Here is a 25,686-nt window from a genome sequence, read left to right as displayed (position 1 = left end):
TGTTGTTTGAAAATCAACCAATCATTTAAAATCACTTACTATAGCTGGCACAGATTAAAGCGGCTTCATAAAGATAAACGTACAATGATCAAGTTCAAGAAGTCACTCACCAAAATGAGATAGCAACTTTTTAAAAAAACATACCAGAAGGCCACAAGCCTTGATGAAATTCAATGACAAGGATGAATGCAGTATCAGACACTTGGAAAAAATGGATTATTTATTAATATTGTCCCTGCTATAATTTCTGTGTCATCCCCACTAAAGCACTTGTTCTGGCAGAGGAACTTGCAAGAATTTAATCTTACAACTTTTCTGAGAAACTGCCTGCAGTCTCTTCAAAGAAAAGCACTTTTTTGGATAAATAGAAGCAAAGTATCAAAGGGAAGTCTATAACTTTGTTAGAAAGTCCTAGATAATGTTCGACATAAGTGCTAAGAGAACTCTAGCAAGGCACTTGGGCCCTGCATTCACCTGGGTCTGGACACAACCAATTCTGTCCCTGTGTGCGCTGCGCCAAAGGGCCTGAATGCGGTCTGGGAAGAACCTCCCTTTGCAATCACTGCCAGCAAGCCACAATCCCACCACTCGTGCTGCCCAGACAGAAACCAAGAGAGCAAGCACTGCATGCGCTGCAGAAGATGTGGTGAGCAGGCTGAGGCAGCAGGTGGGGCCATGAGCTCCACTTCGCTCAGGGAACTGATACTGCTGTGGATGCCAATGCGCACCCTGTCACTACCAGCACCAGCTTCCCCACCGGGTCCATGATTACACCCCACAGCAACCCCACTCCCCCATGTTTCAGCTGACATTGGCTGTCAAATCACTAGTCTACACGTTTCTACAAAACTTGTCGAGGTACCCATGCTAGTCAGTGAAGTCACTAAACCAGGCACCTCTGGAAGATGCCACTACTGCGCTGGGGCCATTTCACAAGGGAAGGAAACACCCTCAGCAAACACCCATCTCCTGCACGCCAGAGGAAGCCAAGGCAGCTAACCCACAGGTTACACACTGAGGACTCAGGCTGCATGGGGAAGATGCCACCCATAGTTGCTACAGTAAGCCAAGATGCTCTAAGGAGTTGAGCACTGGCCCAATGCTGACAAAGGTTTGCACTGTTGTCATTAACAAGGGCAGAAAAAGACCGGTGTTGAACGTTTTTGCAAATCCTGATCCTTACTATCAGCGATTTACCAATCAATGTGTTCAAATTAATACACACAGGGACAAACTCTGTAACAGAACTAGCACTAGTCCCCTGCAAACAAGCAGCACGCTGGGACTGGTGGCCATCAGGACTGCAGGACTGCCAACCTGCCCAACAGCAAGCCTGATTTACGCACGTGCTGCTCCAGCGGCTCTAACAGGCACCAGCATGCATGACCAAAATAAAACATGCTGCAACAGGCTGCCAGGAGGGCCAAAACCATGTTTTCATGACCACATCCAGCCCTGTACTGAGGGATGTGGACAAGACACTGCTCTGTGCCTCTGCTGCTCAGCGTGCAGATATACCTTCACCTACTAAAATCTTTTTAGTTGTCACTAAGCTATTTTGTGGAACAACCCTAGCCAGGGGGGCTGCTAGAAATGATATGATGTTTCACAGATGGAAATTTATGGTCAAAGTTAAACTGTACGCAACGACAATGCACCTGTTAAATACAAAGGTGTCAAGATGGGCCACTCCAGCAGCCTGGGGACTAGTGCAATAATAGAGGGCTCAGTCAACACCTGTTTTGACTATCCTGTAAGAGGACCCCTCAGAAAAACTTTGTAAAAGTGAAAAGAAACCCAGTCCTCAGGCACCTCCTGCCAACTTTCTCCTTCCTGGTGCCAGGGTAGAAGTTACCAGGCTTATTCACTGAACTGTTTCAGGACAAGGGGGCAGACCTAGCAAGTGCCAACCTGCCAGGATGCGCTGTCCCTCTACAGGGGGCGAGTTACGGTGTGCAGGTCTAGTTTCTCTAAACTGACATTTTGTAGCACCAGAGTAAGTCACACGGCAGGCCTGTAAAAAGTAGCTTGCACTTCTTCCCAACATGTTTGTGTCCCTCAACATTGATGATCATTTATCCAACCCTCTACTTGCAGCCAAATGTGAAATTACATTTTTAGTAAAATGTGGATAGTGACTGGAGGAAAAAAAAAAAGTATTTATGGAATATTTTGTGATTTTAATCAATGCAAAAGCCTAAAAAGAGGAAGTGGTATTTTACCAAAAGACATCTGTGTACCTGCTGCTTAGGCAAATCTGTCTTTTCAGCTTTTTCTCCCTCTTCTTTGCCAAGTGTCTGGCTGAGGTTTGACACCCATTTCAGTAAATCCCCAGCTTTCTCAACATATTCCTTCTTTTCTTCTTCCATTGATTTCTGATGAGCACCGCAAATTGTAAAAAACATGTAAGTTGTTGGAATATTTAACATTAAAGTCCACAAAAATACAATTCTACCACAATAGCAGTATTACCATGTGAACATAAAATTATTCCTTTTTATTTAACACCACATGCATTACTATGACAATTTGACGTAGGAATGAAAATGCCACATAATTACAGTCATTAACAAAGTAATTCCTCAACTGATTTGTGATTATGATTACGGTGCTTATTCGTACACATGTACATCCATTATAAAATGACTGATATTAAGAAAAAAGCGTACCTTCCCAGCCATTACTCAGCAGATAAAATTTAAACAACATTTGCATATAAAGTATCTTTCAATTGCTGCCTTTGCATTACCCTCAGGTGTGGAAATGTATAGCCAGCACAGGATACCAGCATTTTGCCATCTATGTACTTGGATTACTAAATTACAGTTAGGAAGAATACATTGCTTTTGTGTCTACAGAGACAAGAATAATGAAAGTAAAATACTGAGACATTTAATCTTTTCTGCACAGGAAAATATATATTTTTTTTATAGTAGTACACCCTGTAAGTAGTTTGAAACTTCTCAATACTTTGACCACATGTTTAAGAGCCCTTCCATGCATCACAAGCAAAAATGAAAACATTTTCTTTCAATCGATTTTTTTTAATTTGATATGTAATTGTAATTCATTTGCCTATCAGAGCAGGAAAACTATTCTAAAAAAAAAAGTTACACGAAATGAGAGAAAAAATTAGGATATATAACTTTATGATGTGACTAGCTCACTAAAATTAATGAAATACTGATGTGAGAAAAATTAATTATGCTTGTGTGTTTACTGGACTGCATATTTCACCCTTGTGTACTTTATTGCCACTTCTGTAGCATAAATAATAAATAATACAAATTGATTTGTATTATTACATTATCAGGTCACATGAAATACTGCATTGCCTTCATTCGCAAAATGGACAATCCCTTTCAATTTTTAATGTAAGAATCCAATTGTTATCGCACCTAAATCTACCCATTTTGCACTAATGTTAACTCCACCAACCTCAGAATAACTTCTCATTTATACTACCCACATGTAGATAATGTCAGACAAGGCCTTCAGGTAAAGACTAAACATATAAACTGCATTTTGAAATTACGAGTCTGCCTAAATTAATCTATAAAATTTCAACTTTGTAACAAGTAATATATAATTCTAGTTGTAGTGGTTTATACTAATTAGTGGTTTGTACCAATTAGTTTTATAACTCATGATTACATTAGAAAACACCATTTATAACTTTCCGTAAAGGCCATTATCAAAATTTTCCTTGACTTGAATGGGTTTTAAAGCAGGTCCCAAAATGAGTCTGCTCATTTGAATTTGTTCTGTTGTATTTTCCATCTTTGTTCCATTATGAATTATAGTAAAGACTGGAAATTCCCGTTTTCATGGGCTGAGCTGCTTCTAACAATCGCAGTCCAGTGTGGCAATCGAAAACAGCTCTTTCTAAAGCCTCTTTGTACGTTAGCTTCTTCTTTGTTTTGGGGCATGTTAAAACTTTAACATAGAATTTTTCATCTTTCAGCTTTGTAGCTGTGACAGCATCAATAATACCATTCTTAATTGCATCCTCCATTGTTAATCTGGAATGAGACTTTGCATCTATCAACCCACCAGTCAAGTACTGATACTCCAGGCAGCGCATGCCCATTTCCTTGTCTACAGCATTTAACTGCATAGCTTCAACAGCTGACATAACTGTGCTCCTCACAGGGTGAATGACCCCAGTAAAGATCAGTTCAAACTGCTGGATTTGCTTGGCACAACCATCATCAACTAACTCCCTTTGCAAAGCTTCTGAAATGCTGTACTTTTTCCCAGTAAATGGATCAATTATGCCTCCTGTACTAACCTGAGCTTCAAGACATCGGAGGGCAGTAACTCTGTCTACCAGGTTTTTGCGTGAGGCTTTTAAGACTGGAATTCTTTCATTGGTTTCAGAAACCCAGAACCCTGCAATAGGACTGTTTAAATCTTTATTTGGCTGTGAACTGCTAACTAAAATATCACCGAACTCATTAGCTGTGATTAAACCCTCCTTATATTTACTGACTAATGCTCTGCTAATTCTACCCTGATTTACAGCCTCCTCGATATTAAACTGTACACCGGTTTTAAGATCTGTAAGCAAAAGAAAAGAATTCCCATCAGAGTCAAAACATGTAGACTCCTTCCAATCAAATTCTTGTCTTGAAAGCTCAAGATATGTAGCTTTATCGACACAATTTTTTTTATAAGCCTCATATGAAGTCATTTCAGCTCCTGTTTTGACATCTACTACAGAAATTTTATGACTTTTTTCTGCTGATGGGCTGCTTATTTTCCTTTCACCAACTGGAAGCAGAAGGCATTTACTGCTTACACTGAACAAACACATTTTCAGCAAATCACCGTAGTACATAGCTTTCCTGTTATTTGGATTGTGAAAACATTTTGCATTACTAGAAGGTTCATGCAAAAATTTTAAAATTGTGTTATTAAGCAAGCCAACCTGCACGGCAGTTTCTGGAGGTACACGAACACTTCTTACAGGATCAATGACCCCCCCACTTGCAATTTGAGCCTCAAGGATATTTTTACCTTTTTGTCTTTCTAAGAGTCGAGCTTCCATAGCCTGATACACAGAGATCACTTTCCCAGAACAGCAATAGCCCAAAACAGCTTTCTCTGCCTCAAGCAATCTACTCTTGAATTCATTATCTGTAAGCCCTCTAACAACTGAATCATCAACAGAGAACTTCTGACCTGTTGTGGGATCAATGATGAAACCAGTAGCTGCTTGGGCCTCTAAAAATGCTAATGCCAACGCTTTCCCTATGATTCTTCTCTTTGCTGCTAAAGCAAAAGAGAGTATCTCTTTGCTGGATTCAAGGTACAGCCCAGCTATAGCTGTAGGTTTAGTTAAAAATTTTTCAAGACTTTTCTGAACCTCGTCAATCGTTTTCTGCCCTGAATGGAGCTGCTCAACTGTGAGCCTGTCTAAAAGTTTAACTTCAGTCAACTGTCTGGCAGTTACATCATGTCGGAGACCTTGAAATTTAATATCATCATATTCCTCTGTAAAATATTCCAACTGAGTATCAGCAGCAGCAGTTTTCAAAATCTCTTCCCCTAAGAAAGAGCTCATCTTCGCAACGTCTTCTTTCCTAAACCCTTCAGATGTTTTGTATCCCTCAAACATTCTCTCTTCGTTACCAAAAGTCTTGGCATTTTCTTGATTTAATGTTGTGACTTCAACATGCATGTCATACTGCTTGCTCTTCACTATCTGTAAATAGGAATTTTTTGACACAGTGAGAAATACATGTGCAGAACTACGCTGTAGATCATTCGCTCCTAAATCCACCACCAGAGAAACAAAAGGGAGAACTTGGAATGTAGTCAGAAAGGAGAACTGCTACTAGTGTTGGAGAGCAGAGAAATATAGCTAGCTAGAGTTTTGAAGTGCATTTGCCATTTCAATGTTTATTCAGTAACAGGAATATGACTAGACTAACCAACAATAACTGTTGTTTGTTATTATATGAACTTAATGCCATTAATCAAAGCTAATTTTAATGATACAATGGCGTATGTGAATTCTTATTTCCAACACAAACTTTTAAAACAATGTGTTTCTTAGCTATTAACAAACCTGCGACAAAGGTCTAATGAAAAGCTTTTTGTGTCATATATATAAGAATGAAGGGGTTCCCTTCACCAAGGTAAGAACATAAAAAAACATTAGAGAGAATACAGAATAGTAATGAAGTATAACTACAACCAACCAACAAAACAGACCAGTAAAAAAACAGCATTAGGAAGGCAAACCCTCACAAAATGTAGCATGTACCTCCAACGGATGCAGTTTTACCACTCCTAATTCATGTTTCGTGTCTTCTCCATGTCTAACAGTTTGTCTAGAACTGTGTAGGTTCCTGTTTCTCAATTTGTCCCTTTCAGATGTTGCAGAGATTTGGTTTGCTTTATCGAAAGTTATCTGGAACTGCGTACTCATTTCAGAAACAAACTCTGTGAAAGACTGGGGGCTTGAATCTTCTTCTAGGGAATGGTTTATTCTTGACATCTGGAACTGCACTTCTCTTGGGATCCTATCATCAGCACTCACGTACAGTGTATTTCCTTCTATCTGATCTGACTTAAAACCTGATCTCTCTTGTTTCTGCCTTAACAAAGGTGAGCCAGGTTTTGCATGTGGAGGAAGCTGTTCAAATTCTCTAGCTGCAGTGTCACTCAGATAACTGAAATCATTCCCTCTTCTCTCACAGCTCAGTTTAGATCCAGAATCTTGGAGTTTAGTATTTTGCTGAACTTCACTCTGAAGCAAAAGAAACCTGTGTTCACTGTCCCTGGCCTGCAGATCCACTTTCTGTTTCAAGCTCTCAACCACGCGCTTCTGCATTTCCAGCTCTTCCTCAAGTTTCCTGCACTTCTGGTGATAGTCCATTTCAGCCTGCTTTCCTTGCTGTAGTTGTTCATAACATTTTTTAAGCCTTTCCTGCAAATCTTCCATTTGTATCTTGTACAACATGATGTTTTCCTCAGCCATATGCTTTTCCTGCTGAAGAGCAACACACTCTAGTTTTATGCCAGAAATGTCCTTTTCTGTGATGTTATGGGATTCCAGTAATTTTTCAGCTTTTTTCCTGAATTCCTCTGCAGAGTGTTTAAACTTAATGGATTCCTCTTGAAACAGAATCATCTTCTTGCGTGCCATTTGTTCATCCAGAGTTTTCTGATGGAGTTCATCCTGTAATTTTTTTAATTTACTACTTAGCTCTTGTATATGAGCTTGTTGCAGTTGTACCTTCTGCTCACTCATTCTTTTTTCCATAGTTAGAGCATTCATTTGGGCATTTAGATTTTTAACCTCCCGGTCAATGGTTAGGGTGGAAGCACTCTGTTTATCACATTTTTGTTTATATTCACTAGCCAAGTCTTTTGTTTTCACTAGATCAGCTTCTAGGCTTTTGATTTTACACATGAATTCTTGCTCAATTATTGTTTGCTTGTGCAATTGTTCATTTGTTGTACGCAGCTGCTCTTTGAAACCATCTGCTAGGGCTTTTAATGCATCATTTTTCCTCTGAATACTTTCTTTTTCCAAAGTCATCTTCTCCGATTCAGACTGAATTTGCTTCATCTGTAGCTTTGTTTCAGTATTCCATTTATTAAGGTCCTCTATCTTTTGTTTCAATGATTCTGACAACTTATTACTTTTGGCTAATTCATTCTTCAGCATTTGAATTTCCTGCTGGTTTTCTTTCTCTGCTTTTGTTTTTTGAAGCAACTGTTCTTGAATTTTCTTATATTGGTCTTGAAGATTATTTGCTTCTCCTTTGCATGACTGTGTTCTGTGTTCAGCTGCCAGCTTCTCTTTTTGAAGAGAACTGATTTGTGAATGTAAATGTTTGATAGTGATTTCAGTTTTTGTCTGTGATCTAGTTAATTCTTCTACTTCTCTCTTTAGCTGTGTCTTTTCTTGCTGAACAGATTTCAGCTCCTCCTGATAGTTCATCTTAATTTTCTTAAGATCTATAGCTTCTTGCATCACCTCCTCAGCTTTACCAGTGGTTCTATGTAGCTGCTTGTCCAGTTCTTTCAACTGTTGCAAATATCCCTGCTCTACTTGGTCTTTTTCCTCCAACTTAATTTTTAGGCATTTAAGTTCGCTATTGACTTTATCTAGTTTTTCTTTTAATAAACGAGACTTTTCTTCTGTTGATGATTTCTGAAGCTCAATTTCATTCAGTTCATATTTCAGATCTTTAATAGTTTTATCAGCTTTTTTGTTAGCAAGGGTTAGCTCATCGATCTTCTGTTTAAGCTCTTCTACCTTTTTGGCTTCTTGTTTCTTCTGGAAACTTGTAATTTCAGAATCAGGCCTATAGTGGCTGCCTTGCCCAGCTGTGAAAGTTGGCAGGGAAGTTTCTCTAGTTACAGAGTACCCACCTTCAACAACCTTCCTTCTGGCTTCAGTCCTCTCTCTTTCTTGCAGCTTTATTTCTGACAGGTTCACTTTAAACTCAAGATCTTGTTCCATTTGCTTTATCAGCTTCATAAGTTTCTCCTCTCCTTCTGTTTTCTTCTTCAGTTCCTGCATTAAGTTTTTTTTCTGTTGCTCTAAATCATGCAGATTAGTATCTTTTCTTCTTAGATGCTCTTCAAGGTTTTTTCTGGTAAAGGTGCTTTCTTCTATCTGATTTCGAAAAGCACGAAGGTTTTCTTCCAGTATACTTCTTTGAGTCTCTGCCTGAAAAATGAGCTGCCTTACACACTCCAACTCCTGCTCTGCATCTGCTTTCTCCTTCTCAATGCTCTCTAGATCAATACGACACTGCTTTGCCTCTTGCTCAGCCTTGGTCTTCTGACGACAGATTTCTTCCATGTCCTTTTGCTGCTTTTTCCGCTCTTTTTCTGCGGCTTCCCTCACTTTAGGGAGCTCTTGTTCCACTTGGAACTTTTGATTCTTCATATCCTCCAACATCTCCTCAAGTGTTTTGACCTTTCCCATGAGTTTTCTGTTCTCATCGATTGTGCTATTTTGCTGTGCCATTAGATCTGAATATGCCTTGCGCACTGATGCTTCCTTATTCTTTAAAATCTGTAAAAGAACGAAGTAAGTTGGAATGTACTTTTTGTAATACAGCAGATAAAACATCTTGGGTTCTTTGAAAAGCAGAATGGATAATACTTACTCATATATATACGGTACGTCCAGAAAGTAGGACGAGCAGTTCCCACCACCATCACCTTCTCTTGAAGGCTTCAGGAAGTTACCATTAGCCAAATATGAAACCCTTCATAAAGACATCCACAAAGCGAAGAAGTCCTGAAGCCTCTCACTTCAGTCAGATGCCTCTTAGCGGTAAGCAGCGTCAAACAACAGCTCGCATATGCTTTTTCTCCAAACAAATAGGTAGAGCAAACAGTGAGCCAAACACTATGTGCAAGAATTCCCAAGTAGAAAGTGGCCTACCATGTCTGGATGAGTTTAGTAGAAACTGGAAGAAGGATTTTGTGCTCACAAGCAAAAATAACACAGGAGGAGTTCGGAAATTCCCTCCGAGAAACAAAACAGTATCTAGAGCTAGAGCCAAGATGCATCAGCTCCAGAAAGAGAAGATTCTAAATCCCAGTACATCTATGCTCTGTACTAACTCCACAGTCCCAGTGCCTCCACTGGCCCACCTGGGGGACTGGTAAGAGCACAGCTGCTCTGCAGTGCAGACACAGTTCAAAGTATAAACATGGTAATTAGGAAAATCCCAGTGAAAACCAGTCAGCTAGTATTCTCTGTATGTTGGCAGATCAAGGGAAACTCTTACAAGCAAGATGTGCATTCAGTAGTAACAATATTTTTGAAACTATACATACCTTGTCTTCATTAGCACTATTATGACATTAGTTACCAAATATGAGCTAACATGAGGTAAGAACACACCTATATTCCTAAGATCATACCAACATGACATGAAGGGCAATTATAGCAACATTTTCTAATAAACAATATGTTGGGTTAGTTCAAATTTACCAGATTTACTTGATTTTTCATACGATATATGAAACTATTCCCTAAAAGGCTAATGCAAAGGCAGCTTCTTCAGTTCCTCTCCGTATTTCCCCATGTCACAATTTTGTACAGACCCCACTGGATACAAGACATTTATTGGTTTCTTATTAGACCTCCTTTTACGCTCCCATGGACACAAAATCTAACGTATTATGCTTGAAAAAGAAGAACTAAAAATACAGATACAGTCACAAACTACGCCATGTTGGCTTTCATTATTTCTAATCAACCTGGCTGAGCAGCAGCTGGGTGGAGAAAAGGATGGTAATTAAATAGTAATACAAAATAAACAAAAATAAATTTATAAGAACTAAAAAAAATGTAAGAACCTCAAAATGCATTTACTAATCTACCATTAGTATATTCATTGTTTAAATTATGTTCAATCAACTTTAAATCACTTGACCTTGACACAGTTTGAGATTCAAATGTTGATTTGGATTGGTTTAGAATCATTCTTAAATTAACTGTTTCATTTGCATTGCATAAACACTCATGTACCTTAATAATAGTTGTGCTCCTTTTTTCTTCATTATCATTGTCTCTTTTGTTTTTCTTTTCTGTTTTTTCAAGTGAGGATTTTTTCCCTGCTTTTTCACAGAATGTTTTCTGGAGTTCAGTGGTTTTTCCAGGAACCTTTGTGCTACAGCCCTTATCTCTACTGCCCATTTCTGCAACCAGCAATAAATCTTTACATTTCTGGCCCTGTTCCAACTTGCCTGCTCCATTCTGCTTATTCCTGCCTATATTTATGCTGTCTAAACCATAGGTGTTACCCTGTGACATCTTCTTCTCACTTACTTTCTCATCATGGCTCAAAAACTTTTTTGTTAATCCATGTTTTGATAATGGAAAATAATCCTCTTCTCCAGAAATCATTTCTGAAAGGGCTGTGTTTGAATTTAAATCTCCAGCATCTTCTAACAATGCTACACCTGAACTTAGATCATTCTGCACCAGTGACACTTCAAAATCTAATTGACAACATTCAGAGACTTCTGCTGCATATTGATTCTCTGAAATATTTCCTGAAGAAACAGGCAAAATTTCTTGCATTGTACTCTTGGCGTCTTTTGGATTTAAAATTGATTTTTCTAGGGTTTTGTTTTCAGCTATGAAACTTATATCCAGAGACAGTCTGTGCAATTTATTAATATCCCTTTCAACACTACCAGAAATGCCTGGATTGCTCATGGATTGCAAATATAACTTTGTTTTTTCACTTCCATAGTGCACTGCCAGCTCTCTGGAAGAGGATGCAACTTTCTCTAAAAGTGTTGCATCCCTTACACCTTCTTCACCACACACTTGAAACTCTCTGTGTTCAGAGTTTAAAGTATTATGGCTACTCCTTTCTGTAAAACAATGTTTTTTAGGCTTACATTCAAAATGAGTTCTTGGTGAAAAATGTTGCTGCTTATAAGGGCTGATATCCAGGACATGCTTTCCAGTTTCTAGAGTAACTTCATCTTTCTTCATTATTAGCTCAAAATTAGTTTTTGATTGCATCACACATTCTTCCTTTGTTGAAACAACACCCCCTGCCTTTCTGGAAAATTTTTTCCCTGTGATTTTTTGTATCATTTTCACTTCAGGCAACTTCTTTGATACTTCCTGTGTTTCCTGCCTCTCTCCATTAACAATTTGATCATTTAACAGTTCGCTAGGATCATTATTCACACTCACACAAATCTCAGCTGAAACAAAACAATCTTTTCTACCATTTTCTTCTTTACTTTGATTACCAAACCCCATCAAATTATCTATCTCTGTATGTAGCTTATTTTCTCTGTTGCCACTAATGCTACTTTCTTGACCACCAAAATCTAAAAATTGCTTTAATGTTCTATCAATTTTGATTTCATCGTATCTGTCTACATCTAAACTTCTTCTTTCAACTTCCAATTTGTTTTCTGTGTGTTTAGGTTTACTGGAGGAGTTACGGTTTTGCAAATATTCGACATCCATCGTGCTTTCATTAGGTGTGTTTTTCTCTCTGAATTCAACAGCTTCGTTACACCCCAAATGTTGAAAGACCTCAGTTGACTTCACAGGTTGCTGGAGTTCACTCTCTTCTGGTAAGCTCTGAGCATGACAGCACATGGATTAAACTGAGATATCACGGAAAGCATCTTGTTTTTTCCTTATTATGTGCATTCTTAATGCCATTACTGAGAGTTAGAAAGAAAGACTGGCATGGAAGAAAATCTTGGAACAATCACAGACTTCAGGGGTCTGATCCCAGAAGAAAAAAAATTACCATTCCTCCTTTGAGAAGGATTATTCATTTTCTGATTTGCTACCCTGATTACAAAGAAAAAACCCATCAAATCAAATCACTTTTGAGTCTGGAAACCTACTTAGGTTATCTTCAAAGAAGCTATCAAAGATTTAGAAGGCTGCCGGTAGGTGGCGGAGGATGGAAGATAGGGGCTGTCTGATTCCCAAAAAAGCAGTCACGGAGATTCAGAGCAGGCTGAAACTTGAGAGCACGCACAGGTTTCTTTTTCCTTGTTTCAATTCTTGTTCTTTGTTTCACTTTTTATTCTTGATACCCTTAGCATTATTAGCCATACTAAATCCTCAGTAATAATGGCTACTTATCAACAAACATTATGTATTTCCATCAGTATGCTCCACCACTTCATGATGCGCAAAGATACATGCTGTGTTACAGTTTGTCCAAAGGTATTCAATAGCAAGAAAAGCCAATGAAGACAAAGCCAGCACCAGAATTACAGAACATTCGTTTAAGAGCTCTTGGCTTTTTCTGTAATAATAACATCAACATTTATACCCTTAGGAGAGTGTTCTCTCATTTTATGTAATTTATATAGGACTACACTTAATATGGGCACAATTAATTACAGGACTGCATTTAACATGGGCGTTATTTTAGAGATGTGCACTGTATAGATTATGCTAAAACACTGTAGTCCTTAAAGTATTACTATATAATCTCTTTCAGAAAGAAGCATTTCAAAAGAAAGTGAGGAATTTAAAAATATTTTTTCTCAATTATTTGGAAGGTTGATTCTGCAGCAAAGAAGTATTTTGAGTAATCTGTCTATTCAATTTCAGTAACCTACTCTTGTTAATAAGATTCAACACTTAAGTATAAATAAAATGCTGTCTGACTCCAAGGAATCAATACTGTAGAAAGGCAGAAGGAAAAAAAAATCTAAACAAGTCAAAGGAATTTAAGAAATTAAGAGGGCATCACATCTCCCTGTTTAAAGAACTCCCTTACATGTTTCTAAATGGACCAGAACACATGCTATGGAATATTAAGACCTACACACAGGATATCAAAGGTATGGACACTAAGTTTGCCCTCATCTTAATATCTGCATTTATCCAAACGATCAAGCCATAAAATACTTAAGTATTAAAATATACTGCATGCAACTACACCTCCGCCAGGATTTGCTGAATCACAGGACCCTTCTAGCTGGAAGAACTGGTAAAATGTATGGATGGTATAGGATTTTGCTTTTCTGAATGATAATGTTGTAATTTAACACTCTCACATTCCTATATAAAGTGCAGTATATAAAGAATTACAGTTTTTCAAATCTGCTGCTTTGTGAATACTTCCAACAGGCATATTGCTCTTTGTTTGCCTAGCTATTCTTTTTGTTTTGTTGGCTGCCAGGGGATGACCTACCTCTTCCTCTTCCAGTCTCTTCAAAGAGTCACCTGCAAACTTAATGTATTGGGTCATCAAGGTCACTAAGGCAGTATAACGAGTCCGTAAATCCATGAACTGCAGACAAAAAAAGGAGGGGGGGAAGATAGATGGAAAAACACTCCAGTTAATCTTCAAAAAAGTGATAATCACTACTCTTAGAACCTATTCCGATTTTGATTCCAAAATCCCGATTGTGGAATCCGCGAAGTTGAATTCCATTTACAGGGTGCACTTGCACAAATAAATGTTAAGGATCTATGAGAGGATCCATAAGAAGAAGAACAGAAGACAATGTTTTGACTTTACAGTCACTTGATTCTTCCCCCCTGTAAGACCAAGTTGTAAGAGGAACAAGCAGTGCAGGTCACTATTCCTCTAACAGCAGGGAGACAGATTTATCTCTCCCACCCAAATGAGGCTGATTTGCTTTGGAATCTGTCAGTGTCCAGATCTGATAAGTCTTACCACAGTAAAGATGAAAGTTCCCCCTGGTTACTATGATCAGGATCCAGCCCAGAGGTGGTTCTAAGCAGTTTTACTGAGGTACATTTCTCATATAGCTTTTTATGGTTCAGGGGAATTCTGTTCATCAACACCAATATACTGTCTCGTTATCTAAATACTGCATAATAAGCAATAAAATATTTATCACGTTATGTAACTATATATAAAAAAGCAACAACTTGCTTGTGTTATTTTATTTAACCATTAAGAAATGCTAAATCTCATTCCTCTGTTTACTCTGTTTTAAGCAAAGACTCAAAAAACCACATTTTCCTGTCATAAGAAATCCATTTACCTCTTGAATAATGAAGTCTGATGAGCTTTGCATTCTTGGGCGTTTCACTGGAGATTTTTGTTGGGAGTCAACCATAGCTCTGTAGGTCATAGTCTGTAACTCATAGTCCTGCAAAAAGACAAAATACACAAAACAATTGGTATTCCACACGATACTGACACTAAAATAAAAAGCATACTAAGTATAATGTTATTTATTACCTTCACAGCAGCTGAGTATTGTTCTGAATACTTCTGGCATTCATCTATTTTGCTTTGTTTCATTTCAATCTCAGAAACCAGCATCTGTAAAATATGAATCTACATCTTCATCTTAAAAAGTTATTTTTATTACTAGTACTATTAGCACTTCTACTTTATCTAACATCATGAAATTCACATAATACGCTCATTTCCACGTGTGTACAAGTAATTATATGCTCAAGTCTATGTTCTGGGCTTTGTCAGGCTTACAGTACAGAGCAGTGAAAAAACAGGTTTAATAGCTGGTGAGTGAACTTAAAATCAGGAATACACTATTTTGTGCATATAATTTGTTATTCTGTGTCTTATTTAAGCTGCATTTCCTTCTTGCAGGAGACAGCTCTGCTTCCTTGAAATTATTTCTACATTCATAAATATCAAGAGCAGTCCTGAATAAAAAATGATGCAATAAGGAAGAAAAGTCCAGAATTTTAGACACTCTCTAAGGGTTTGCTCTTCTTGCAAAACCATCTTGTCTATAAAACGGCAATAGTCAGTGAGTGATACATTCATGATGTTAACTGCATTGTAAGCAGAAAATCATAAAAGCTGGTGATGATTTGGAATTTTACACTAAGGGATATAAGCACCTCATACCAAGGAATAAGACTGACATCACTGGGTTAAACTGATATTTTAATTCTTCGGTCATTACAGCAGTGCTTTCCTACAGTAAGATCCCTTTCATACCTTATGTTGGTTCAGCTGTTTAGCCAGTGCTTTGCTATTTTCAGGATGGATTTCTTGAATCCTTCGCTGAGTATCTTCCACTTGTTGAATCCAAGTGTCCAAAGAATTGTAAGTATCTTTGTAATACTTCAGAGATTTATTAATACCTTCTAAGTCACGCAATCTGAATTTATTTTAGAAGATAAGCCAAAGAAGAGAAGATGAGTATTAAAGACAAAAAGTACAACAGTAAGCAAAATACAGCTTTAAAGGCTTCAGATGCCTTTGCTATAGCTCACACTATAAAATACTAAAATACCACTAACTAAACAGTAAATTAACTTCTCAAATAACAAGATTCCTAGCTCGATGAAGCCTTTTCATTTGTCATAAATGACACTGAGGAGAGATCTTACTACAGAAGATCTTACTACAGAAGAAACTGCATACATCCCTCATTAATGAGCTAAACTGCTTCAAACTCCATGAGCACAGGAAACCCCAAGCAAGGGGGAGGGCTCTGCAACAGCAATTAGTTCTGTAGTAAGAAGTGAGAGTATTTCAAATACGACCTGTATGCATCAAGGAGGAGTGTGCTGGGCTGGAGTTAAGTAGTGGTTCACCATGTTCTTGATGTCTACCACAAAACAACAGGAGTTCACTAAAACTGAAGTCTTTAAATATTCCAATGTGCAAAAGCAATTGATCCTGTAAGTCCATTTTTACATCATGTGTTTGACCTGTGAGTGCTATGTATTTCTTGAAGTTGGTTTCCATACTGATGAGAATACCGACAGCTTTTCTTTCGTGATCCCTATAATATTACTTCAAAGTTCATAAATATATATATGACTACTCAAAAACACTGCAGGATAAACATACTTATTAAAGAACTTTTTATACTCTGACTTGGAATGAATACTTTGAACGAGTCTAGTGTTGTTCTCAAGATGCCAAAAGACGACTGAAAAAGAGCAAGCAAAAGTAACCATATTGCTCAGGTTTCATACTTAAGCATGTTTTAAAGCTAATAACCCTAAAAAATGGAAAGGATCATGGTAACTGCAGCCAATATTTGTAGATACTTTTTTGTATAATGATCATCAGTGTCAAGCTGTTAGGAAGCAGCAAAGTGAATATTTGCAGAAAGCAGCTTGTTTACAGCTCCATGCTGCAACCACCACAATCTGTCCTATTTACACTAAAAGCCACGATGCATTAACAGTCATTTTCCAGCATACAGGATACAGTCCTGTGAGGAGAGCATGTGGCTTACGTTTGCCTTCTGAGTAAATAAATATAATTCAGTACTTCATAAAACTACTATTTTATTATTTAAATTATGTCACACTATCAAACAATGAAAAATCTGGGGTGATTTAAAGCTAGACATTCTGTAGTCAGCTATAAATGAGTCAGCTTTTGCCCATCTTCATTATAACTTCCAGCCATGTTAAACAGAGACAATTAGTTAATTACAAGTGAATATCTTCAGTATTGCTCCTGAATATTCATCTATTAGAAAAGGAGGACAAAAATGTGAAAGGTTGTTGTGTGAACTTTTACATTAACAGCAATCTCTTTGATGCTGTTGTTCAGGTTATCTGTAATGACAAACAGAAGCAGATATTAAAGGAAATAAATTCAGGCTGTATAGTACAGACTTCCTTAACTTGCTCATAGTTTTTCCTTCAGTCTCTACAGTTCTGCTTCCTTTAAATAGAGAAACACAACTACAGAGACTGAAGAAAAAAGGATTTCCAGGAATGTCATATATGGACATCTCTTTCAGAATTATGGGTACGTGTGCTGCTGTATCTGCCCATCTGTCCAGGCACGTACATTTGAGTAACATTCTCCAGTATAATCATGACAGTAAAACAGAAGGGCTGAATCTAGAGGAACATCTCAACTGGATATTGAGGCTGCATGAAAACAGTTGCACGCAAAACAAAATACTGGCACTTCACAACAAAATTACGGCAGCAAAACTACCACAGAAGTCAATGGAGGTTATGGACTGCCAGACTTAGCATTTAAGTCATTAAAAGCAAGTTAACATGAATCCAATCATAACAGATAAATCAGCTCATCAGTTAGGCCTGTAAGAACTAATTATGTGGAGAAACAGATGGTATTTCCATAGGACAGCAAGCCATCTCTGTAAGCTTTTTTTCGGAAAGAAAAAAGACAATTTGTCTCTACTGTGTCTCAGTAAGTTGTAATTACATAACATTTCTATATTTTGTTAATTTTTTGGTGCTCAATAGTCACAGACATTTCCTGTGGAAAAGTAAAACAACAACGTCAACAGCACAGAAATGGTAAGAATCCTTGATCTTACCATGTCACAAACAGTTCAGAAAACTATTCTGACCTATATTACAATTCATTTCTGATTATTTTCCCACAGAAACAACAAAACCAGCATAAAATATGAACAGATTATAATAAAAAAATCATACACACCTATTCTGAATTTGAGAATGAATGTTTTGCCACCTCTCGGCTAACTGATCAACTTTTTCTTTATACCAGTCGAAATCAAGATCACGTTCCTTGTGCATTTTAAACATCTGATCACTGATCTTCTTTGCCTTCTGCAGTTCATCCTCCAAGGAATGGAACAATTCTCTTTTCTCATCTACTTCAGATCTCCATTGCTAGTATGTGATAAATGATAAATTGTAAATAACTCCTAAATTGTAATACTATTTTATAAATGAGGATTTTACATGAGTAAAATGTATAGATGAATAAACGAAAAACGTTTACATGAGTATTTTAGTTCTGGTTGCTCAAACACTGAATGACACCAGAATGGGTCTGAAGCAACTAAGTAGCTATGAACTGCAAAATAATTCTGAGTAACAGCATCCCCCACAACACACAGATCAAACCACAGGCAGCAAACTAACATGCTTATCTTATAAACTACAGCTTTCCAAAAAATCATTAGGTAGATGCCAATCATTCTATCTAACAAAAAAGCATTATTCATCATTTGCAATACTCAATTGAGGTATATACAGCACACACAAAATGCTGAACTTCAATCTTACCCTTTCTCAAAGGTACCTGCCAGACCTCTTAGTAAACCCTGGTTAGTATACTACAGCAGTAGCAGAAACATTATTGTGGCCATGTTTAAATAACAATGTATTTATGTTACCTTAAGCTTCTGTTATCATTTGAAGAGACAAAAAAATAAGGCTTACTGCAGAATTAACAAGTGCCATCCTTGGAAGTTCAGATACTTCAAAGTATTTCCTAACAATAGGAATCATCATGCAAACTATACAATTTCTAATGCTCCAAAGCCGTCATTTTTTTTGAGAAGTTAATCATAATACAGACTTTCCTCAAAATACACAAGCCAACTTTTGATACACTAGCATAAACAAAACTGGTGTTGTAAGACAGATCATTTTCCTATATTTTTTTTGATTTGCCCATGAAAAGGCACCCGCCAGCTCTTACCTTTAATGTACCCATCAGATTTTCAATATTGTTTTTGTCAGCTGTTACTGCCTCCTCTTCACACAACTTGGTTTCATAGACTTTTACGAACGATTCTGTTTTGTGGGTGTTCTGCAGCACCAATTCTACAGTATTTAACCTGAAAAACAGTAATCTCCTGTTAACTGAACCATCAATAATGACACTCAACACACTTGTGTTTTTTAGCCTTTTCAGGTCATTGGGTACCCCTTTACACAATGTTAAAATGTTAACTCTCTTTTCCTTGATCAGTATTATTCCTACTAATATCTTTAATTTATTTTGAATGTAAAACTGTAAACTAAAACATGTGATGGAAGATGGCCGATTACATACTTATCTATGTAAATGGAAGACATGGAATAAACTTGGTTCATGTTCTGAATAACAGCGCTGAGCTCAGAGCGCAGAGTAGGGACTGAAGGTGAAGCAGCAGCTTGACTGAAGAACTCTTCACATTTTTCTGTGATGATTCTTAAGTCATCCTTCAGTCGATCCAATTCTTTCTTCAGGTCCTGTAAAATGAAAGGTGACTGACAGTGCTTTTATCCTACATCAACCTGATGTATACTCTACATATCATTATCAGTATAGGTCTGCTCTCCTTTGCTTGTTTCATGTGGACACCATTACATTTTTTTAAAAAGAAACGTAGGTTTCTTTTTAAGAGAAAAACTAAGAGAGTTGCCATTTATTGGCATTTTTTTTCTCTACAAACCCAAGCTTAATTTTTTACTTTCGTCTTTTCAAGGTGCACCACAAACCTTCCTGGCTACACTCAAAACATGTTTGTTTTTTTTTTTTAAATAAAACTCTTTTCCTGGGTAAAACAGCCTTTCTCAAAGGCTCACCTCTTGCTGCGAAATCCTCGATCTACTTTCACGTACATCATCCCTTTCCATTGGGGTTCGTATTTGCTGTATTAACCTCTCCTCACAACTCTCCAGCTGTAGTCCGATTTTTCTGACTTCAGAGATGTACAGATTGTAGGTCGATTCTTCCTCCTCCTCTGTTGAAGGAAACAAGTCACATTTTAGCACACGAAGCCATCAAGTCATCTTCACCATGTCTTCCCATGAAACACTTTATAAAGTCACCATTCTACAGGTCTTTCCATGACTGGCTGAAATCCCATCAGATTCCATTGGAATTTTAGCTACAAGGCAAATTTTAGGAACCCTTCAATGTTCACTATTATTAGATCACCTCCTTACAGACAAAAAATTAGCATATGTCTTTGATCATTCATTCCAGGCACAGGCATCACCTCTAGGCAGACACCGCTAAGCTCAGTGACTGGTTCTTTCAGTCAGATGGCATCATGCACAAACTACAGTAAACCTCTAGGGCTTCTTTCTGGGGTTTTCTGGTGTTTGTTTGGTTTTTTTGTTAAACCCTCTCTTTCAGATGCACAAGGCAACACATCTTTCCTTAAGTGTAGTGAACTACTCTAATGCAGTGATCAGTTCTGCACTACTGTATTGCTTTAAGTCATTAGCTACTTGACAGTAAATCAGAGCAGACATTTTATGCTTTCTGTTCTTACTGTATTTACAAACACAGCTAAGAGAGGAGTAACTACAGGCATTCTGTGGAGCTAGGAAAATATCTAGGACACTTTTCTTGCCTTAACACTGTGAAAAAAAGTTCTAATTCTGTTATGAACTCAACAAAGTAATCAAGCTGCATTTTCAGCATTCAAAACAAGGAAGGCATGACTAAACAGTGAGCTGTAACGCACAGAATAAATTCTTGGGTGTAAAATATTAGTAGCACTCTCTACATTAAGTAATACATCAATATTTTTATATAGCTTATTATATACGGAGTTTAAAAAAACTTACAGTACAATGTAATTGTGCACATTCGATCTGTTCAGAAGAACTGGGGCATTAACAATATCAATATGATAACACGGGTAATTTATTAGAGCTTGCATACAGAGAGAGAAGTTTTATCAAGTACTACAATCTCTCTCATGAGGGCATCCTTCTGCTCTTCTCAGCTTTACCTCTTTCTGCAGATTTCAGAAGCTCTTTATAGTATTGCTTGCAAACATTAACTTCCCTTTCCAGCTGGGCTGTATCAGAGCTTGTAAAGATTTTGGACTCCCTGCTATCTTCCACAAAATCATCAAAGCGGGACTCCAAATTGCTTAGAACTTGCTGATGTTCACCTGGCAGCATCGTCTTTATCTGCAACAGATTGTAAAGCCAAGGCACAGTCAGCAATGATCCATCACTTGCACAGTTCTCTGTAATGCTTATTATCAAAAAGCAATATTGACAAATGGTAAAGTCAAAGAGTAGAGATTCTGGAAGTCTGCTGTTCCTAAGGGGGAGTCCATTTGACATCTGATAGTCTACAGTGACTATAAAATCCTTTTCCATCGTTAAAGCTAGTAATGGGCTGTGTAAAGCCAACGCAACATCGACAACGCTTCTCCATCTAATGCCCTGTAGCAATAATCGAGCAGCTAGCAAGAGTTATACAAGTAGGGATACTTTAAGAATTATCTCAGATTCCTTACTTCCAACAGTAACAGTGGGAAATTACAAGTGAAAATGTCAATTTGGGTATCATAAATATTATTGCAACAGTTTGCAGAGATATACACCAATGTGGTAGAATAAGCTAATCTATTAAATAGTGTTATGCTATGTATCTTACATGGCGTATAATTCAGTGATGTCACACACTATTTTAGCCAGAAAGAACAGTATTTTCATCTATATCTCTTTTCATTTCTGACAAATGGATCCAAACTAGCTATTTAACATTTCAAGTTACAGACTTGTATAAGAATGAAAAAATGCACTAAGGAGGAGTAAGTGTTCAGCTACCTTCAGCTTGAAAGACTAAATGTCACTTCACAATTGCTCCATTGTTAGTAAGAAGTAGCAACACGAGGAAATAATGGGGGTTTTCAGGAAGGTTAACCTTAGCCTAATGAAGCTAATCTTCCAGGTATCTTCAACATAAATGCGGAAAGCTAGACTCTTGCAGAGCAAAACTGAGATTTAGTCGCTGTTCATTGCTTTTGAGAGATCCTGTCCCTCTGCTGACAAAAGGAGACTCGAGAGATTAGCACAATAAAGGATGCAGGTAGTTTTCAAGATACCACCTCTCTGCTCCTTCCCCAAATATATCTGTGTAACAGCTGCTCAGATCAAGGCAGAACATAGCACAGCGATAAGCAGCATGGCCATTGCCAGCTAATCCCTCAAGGAAGATGAGGATTGGTTTGTTGATTATACAACATTCCTGGGAATTGTAGCCTATGACTTCCCAGCAAATGGTTAAAGAGGCTCTTCCTAGACATAGCACATACCGAGGCAACATTGCCAGCTCGTACAGCTTCAATTTCATTTGTCAGGTAATGCCAGGACACCACGCTCTTCATGTTTACATGTGACTCATGCCAAAGGGCCAGAACATTCTGAAATTGCTGTTCAATCCTGAAACATAGAAAGACTCCAACTTTACATCAGAGTAACACATGAAAAGGGAAAAAAAGCTGACATTATTTTAGCCCAAGCTTCATATAAAGGAATTTTAAAAGAAAATGGATGGGTTTGTTTTGTCCCTACCTGTTGGCTGTATCTATGGCTTCTTTGTTTGGAGGAGGAACTGTAAAGCATACAGATGGAACCATGGCCTCATTACCACTTGGGCTAATGACTTTCCATTTAGCACGATGGGAGTTGTTTGCTAAGATACACTCATCGTCTTTGTAAATAGTTATCTAGTATTAACAGAAAAGCAGAATAATTTAATGAGCTAAGCATTACAAAATACTTTTACAAAGCACTTCTGCAAATGTTGTCAACAAATGAGCAACAGAACAACAAAACCAATGTTCAACACAAGGTTTTGCTCTTGTTTACTAGGGTGGAAGAAATTTAGAGCCCAGCGCTCTCCAGGAACATGGTAATTAATGAATCTTTAGCTCAATTCTCACAATCTGTAATTGATTTGAGGAAATTCAAGTTTCTAACCTCAATTTGTCTATAGTCACAGATGGCTTTAATTGGGATGGATGTTTTGAGTATACAGTCAGGGTTCCTTGGCTTCAGCTGAATTATTGCCTTTGCTCTCCCCACAAGGCCTGCTACTGTGCTCTTATACTGCAAGAGTTGTTCTTTTTCTTCCTAGAACAGTTAAGAAAAAAAAGTCATAAGGAGATGGCCAGAATACAGTGCTGCTTCTTTGATCCTGTTAAGTTTTCCTTTTCCTGAGGTCTTTTACTGTGTTTATTGAAAGTAACACATTTTACAAGAACAAAGTATCTTTCTGAAGCCACTGGTTTCCCACAACATCCAGTATTGTAAAGATACATTGTAAAGATAAATAAATAAAACTGTATTTTAAAGTTATGAAAAATGGTCATTACCCATGGATAGATGCAATTATTTAATTGTAAGTTCTACAAAATTAATTAATAATTTCAACACACATATTATATATCCAACTATAATCTACAAATTTCTTCTTTAATTGTAATTCATGTTAAGAGAGTCTTTGAATTCTTACCATAGACTCCTGGACAAGGTCTTCCAGCCTATGAAGGCTGCTTGATCTATCACAACTGTATTTTCGGTATATGGTGTCTTTCAAAATCTTTAAATATTCCATGGCTTCTTTGGCATCACTAAAAAACTAGGATGAGAAAAATATCTGGGTTATTTTGAAATAACCTAAGAAGAATACAAACAGCTACACCATGAAGTTTGCTTTAAGTCCTGTCTTTTTAAAAACAATTTTTTCTAGTAGCTAGTAGTGCAGACCACTGCATGTCACAACACTATTCATGATTTCATGTCTAAATGTAGTCTTCAAGAAGGCACACACTGTAACACCAGTTATTCTCAGCACCATCTACATGCAAAATTATTCAGCAGTTACTGAACTTTAGTCAATTACTGTTCTTGCAATGGAAAAAAATTCTGAAGCGATTCTTGTTTGCCTTGAAATTACAATAACTTTCATATTTTAAGAACAGATGAGGTCTACAAACTGTAGCAAACTAGCTGCAAAATTCACCAGGCACACTGGAGGAAACATTTGTGCAGGAGGGGAAGAGAGCTGCCATACTTGGCAGTTCTGTGTGGGCATCTGCATCCCCAAATTATAGTCCCGATTAAGCAAAATTGGCAAGGGAAATGTCACGTGATAATCCTCAACCCATTCTCTCCCTGAAAACTCATTTCTTAAATCCAGTATTCCTATTTCTTTCCCATACCACCAGGAGACCAAATCGCTCAACTTTTATCTTCTCCAGTGTCCATTTCTTAAAATGGGTTCTCACCCTTCTCAGTCCAAAGGCATCTCATCCCAACATCACCCCCTTCCTCTTCAACCATCCAATCCAGAAGACACTAAGGATTATTCTTTATAATTTAAATAATAAAAAAAAAAGAGTAATTTGTTTTTTAAAAGCAAAAAACTGTTCAGTCTTCAATTCTCAGGCACATATAACTGAGAAATCCTTAAATCTTTGATCCTCATGCACGTAACTGAGTACTGCATCATTTGCTGAGTATTTAAATAGGTGACAAACAGAAAGGTGTTTTATTGCATGTGTCTCCTGTCAGGGGGTTCTCTGATCTATTTATTGTTAATGCTGTACGTTCCATTTCTATTTGGGTCATCCTGTAACAACCACCTAGAATAGGTTCTCCCTTGCCATCACTAACCAACTAACTCCTCTCTACATCATCCACAGAAGCTTATTGACAGCAGTTGTGTGTGACAGGAAGAGAACATGACTTCGTTCTCAGAATCCCTACTTGCAGCTCTGGGACTCTGAAAAAATGTCAGGCCAGACTGTGAACTGCTATTACTGTAGTGAAGGCAATACAAGTGTGGTAACACCATGGGAGCATGGCTCATCATCTAAGGATTTGCACATGACAAATGTCAATTCTACAGCTACTGTGAGAGAGCAACTAGCACTTTCAGTGGAACATTTTGACTATGGACAAAACTTTAAACATTTCACATTTTTATTGATTTACTTTCTTACCTCAAAATATGCAGCATTTTCTCTCAAATGTTGTTCAACACAGTGACAGAGCTGAAGAATCCAGCTCCATTGTGTCTGCATTGCAGCTCTATAGGCCTTTAAGGAAGAGATATAATTTACAACAGGAAATGAAAATTAAAATGTGCGTACTTTTACATAACTTAGGAAACACAAAAGTAATGTAGCAAACACAAGCATCTAAACCCAACCTTCTCCTCGCTCAGGAAAAGCAAGCTGCAGCAAAGAAAATTAAAAAAAACCCCTGTCACTACAGAATAGTCAATGTTCGGAAGGGTTGTGAATTCCCCATCCTCAGACACATTCAGAATTCAGCCAAACGAAGCCCTGGCACTGCTTTAAGCAGGGACTGGACTCATCTCCTGATGTACCTCCTGTCTAAGCTCATCTACAACTCAATCAAAATAGCTGGATTTTTGCCTGGATACAAATCAGATATTAAAGCAACACTGAATACACAATAAAAACAATTAATCAGGACTCACTGCAACGTATAATTTAGTGTAACAGTTGCACAGGAATTTAAAGAGCAGACCCCTACTCTACTGATACCTCCTACACCGTCTGCAGGGCGCTGCCACTGGAGATGCACTGCAGGAGCGTTCACCAGCAGAGGGTACCCTTCACTTTGTGAAATCACCCAGAAGTCTCAATTTTCAATTCCGTATGACTCAGGGAATTTAAAAGAGTTTTTCCACTGGCTTCAATGAATTTCAAACTAATGCATTA

At 37.6% G+C, this 25,686-nt stretch overlaps 2 protein-coding genes across 18 annotated transcripts in view; both read right to left on the bottom strand.

Annotated features, from left to right (window-relative positions):
* DST (dystonin) overlaps positions 1-25,686 on the bottom strand; it is a gene marked incomplete at its 5' end in the record, with an annotated part of 302,226 nt that overhangs the window by 114,441 nt on the left and 162,099 nt on the right. For 15 of the 17 annotated variants that reach the window (XM_080389883.1, XM_080389876.1, XM_080389888.1 and 12 more), the window contains 15 exons: positions 2,241-2,375; positions 13,680-13,778; positions 14,503-14,610; positions 14,703-14,786; positions 15,435-15,597; positions 17,883-18,076; positions 18,894-19,032; positions 19,251-19,429; positions 19,766-19,923; positions 20,926-21,109; positions 22,246-22,372; positions 22,505-22,659; positions 22,913-23,065; positions 23,448-23,573; positions 24,940-25,035. In XM_080389883.1, the coding sequence (XP_080246009.1) occupies positions 2,241-2,375; positions 13,680-13,778; positions 14,503-14,610; positions 14,703-14,786; positions 15,435-15,597; positions 17,883-18,076; positions 18,894-19,032; positions 19,251-19,429; positions 19,766-19,923; positions 20,926-21,109; positions 22,246-22,372; positions 22,505-22,659; positions 22,913-23,065; positions 23,448-23,573; positions 24,940-25,035 (2,100 nt within the window). Of the gene's footprint in view, positions 1-2,240; positions 2,376-6,271; positions 9,044-10,513; positions 13,655-13,679; positions 13,779-14,502; positions 14,611-14,702; positions 14,787-15,434; positions 15,598-17,882; positions 18,077-18,893; positions 19,033-19,250; positions 19,430-19,765; positions 19,924-20,925; positions 21,110-22,245; positions 22,373-22,504; positions 22,660-22,912; positions 23,066-23,447; positions 23,574-24,939; positions 25,036-25,686 lie in introns of those variants that run through there. The other 2 variants (XM_080389874.1, XM_080389887.1) reach the window with 2 other exon arrangements.
* On the bottom strand, positions 2,469-6,265 carry LOC308064819 (desmoplakin-like). Its single transcript, XM_080389901.1, has one exon. The coding sequence runs from the start codon at positions 5,681-5,683 to the stop codon at positions 3,791-3,793; it is 1,893 nt and encodes a 630-aa protein (XP_080246027.1). The 5' UTR covers positions 5,684-6,265; the 3' UTR covers positions 2,469-3,790.

Source organism: Falco punctatus (assembly GCF_963210335.1).
Source record: "Falco punctatus genome assembly, chromosome: 5".
NCBI lineage: Eukaryota > Metazoa > Chordata > Aves > Falconiformes > Falconidae > Falco > Falco punctatus.
Note: the sequence above shows the minus strand (reverse complement) of the source record. Positions and strands in the feature narration are given on the sequence as shown.

What these genes read in the sequence shown, in the direction of transcription:
- LOC308064819 (XM_080389901.1), bottom strand. Translation starts at nt 5,683, where the DNA reads ATGCATGTTGAAGTCACAACATTAAATCAAGAAAATGCCAAGACTTTT.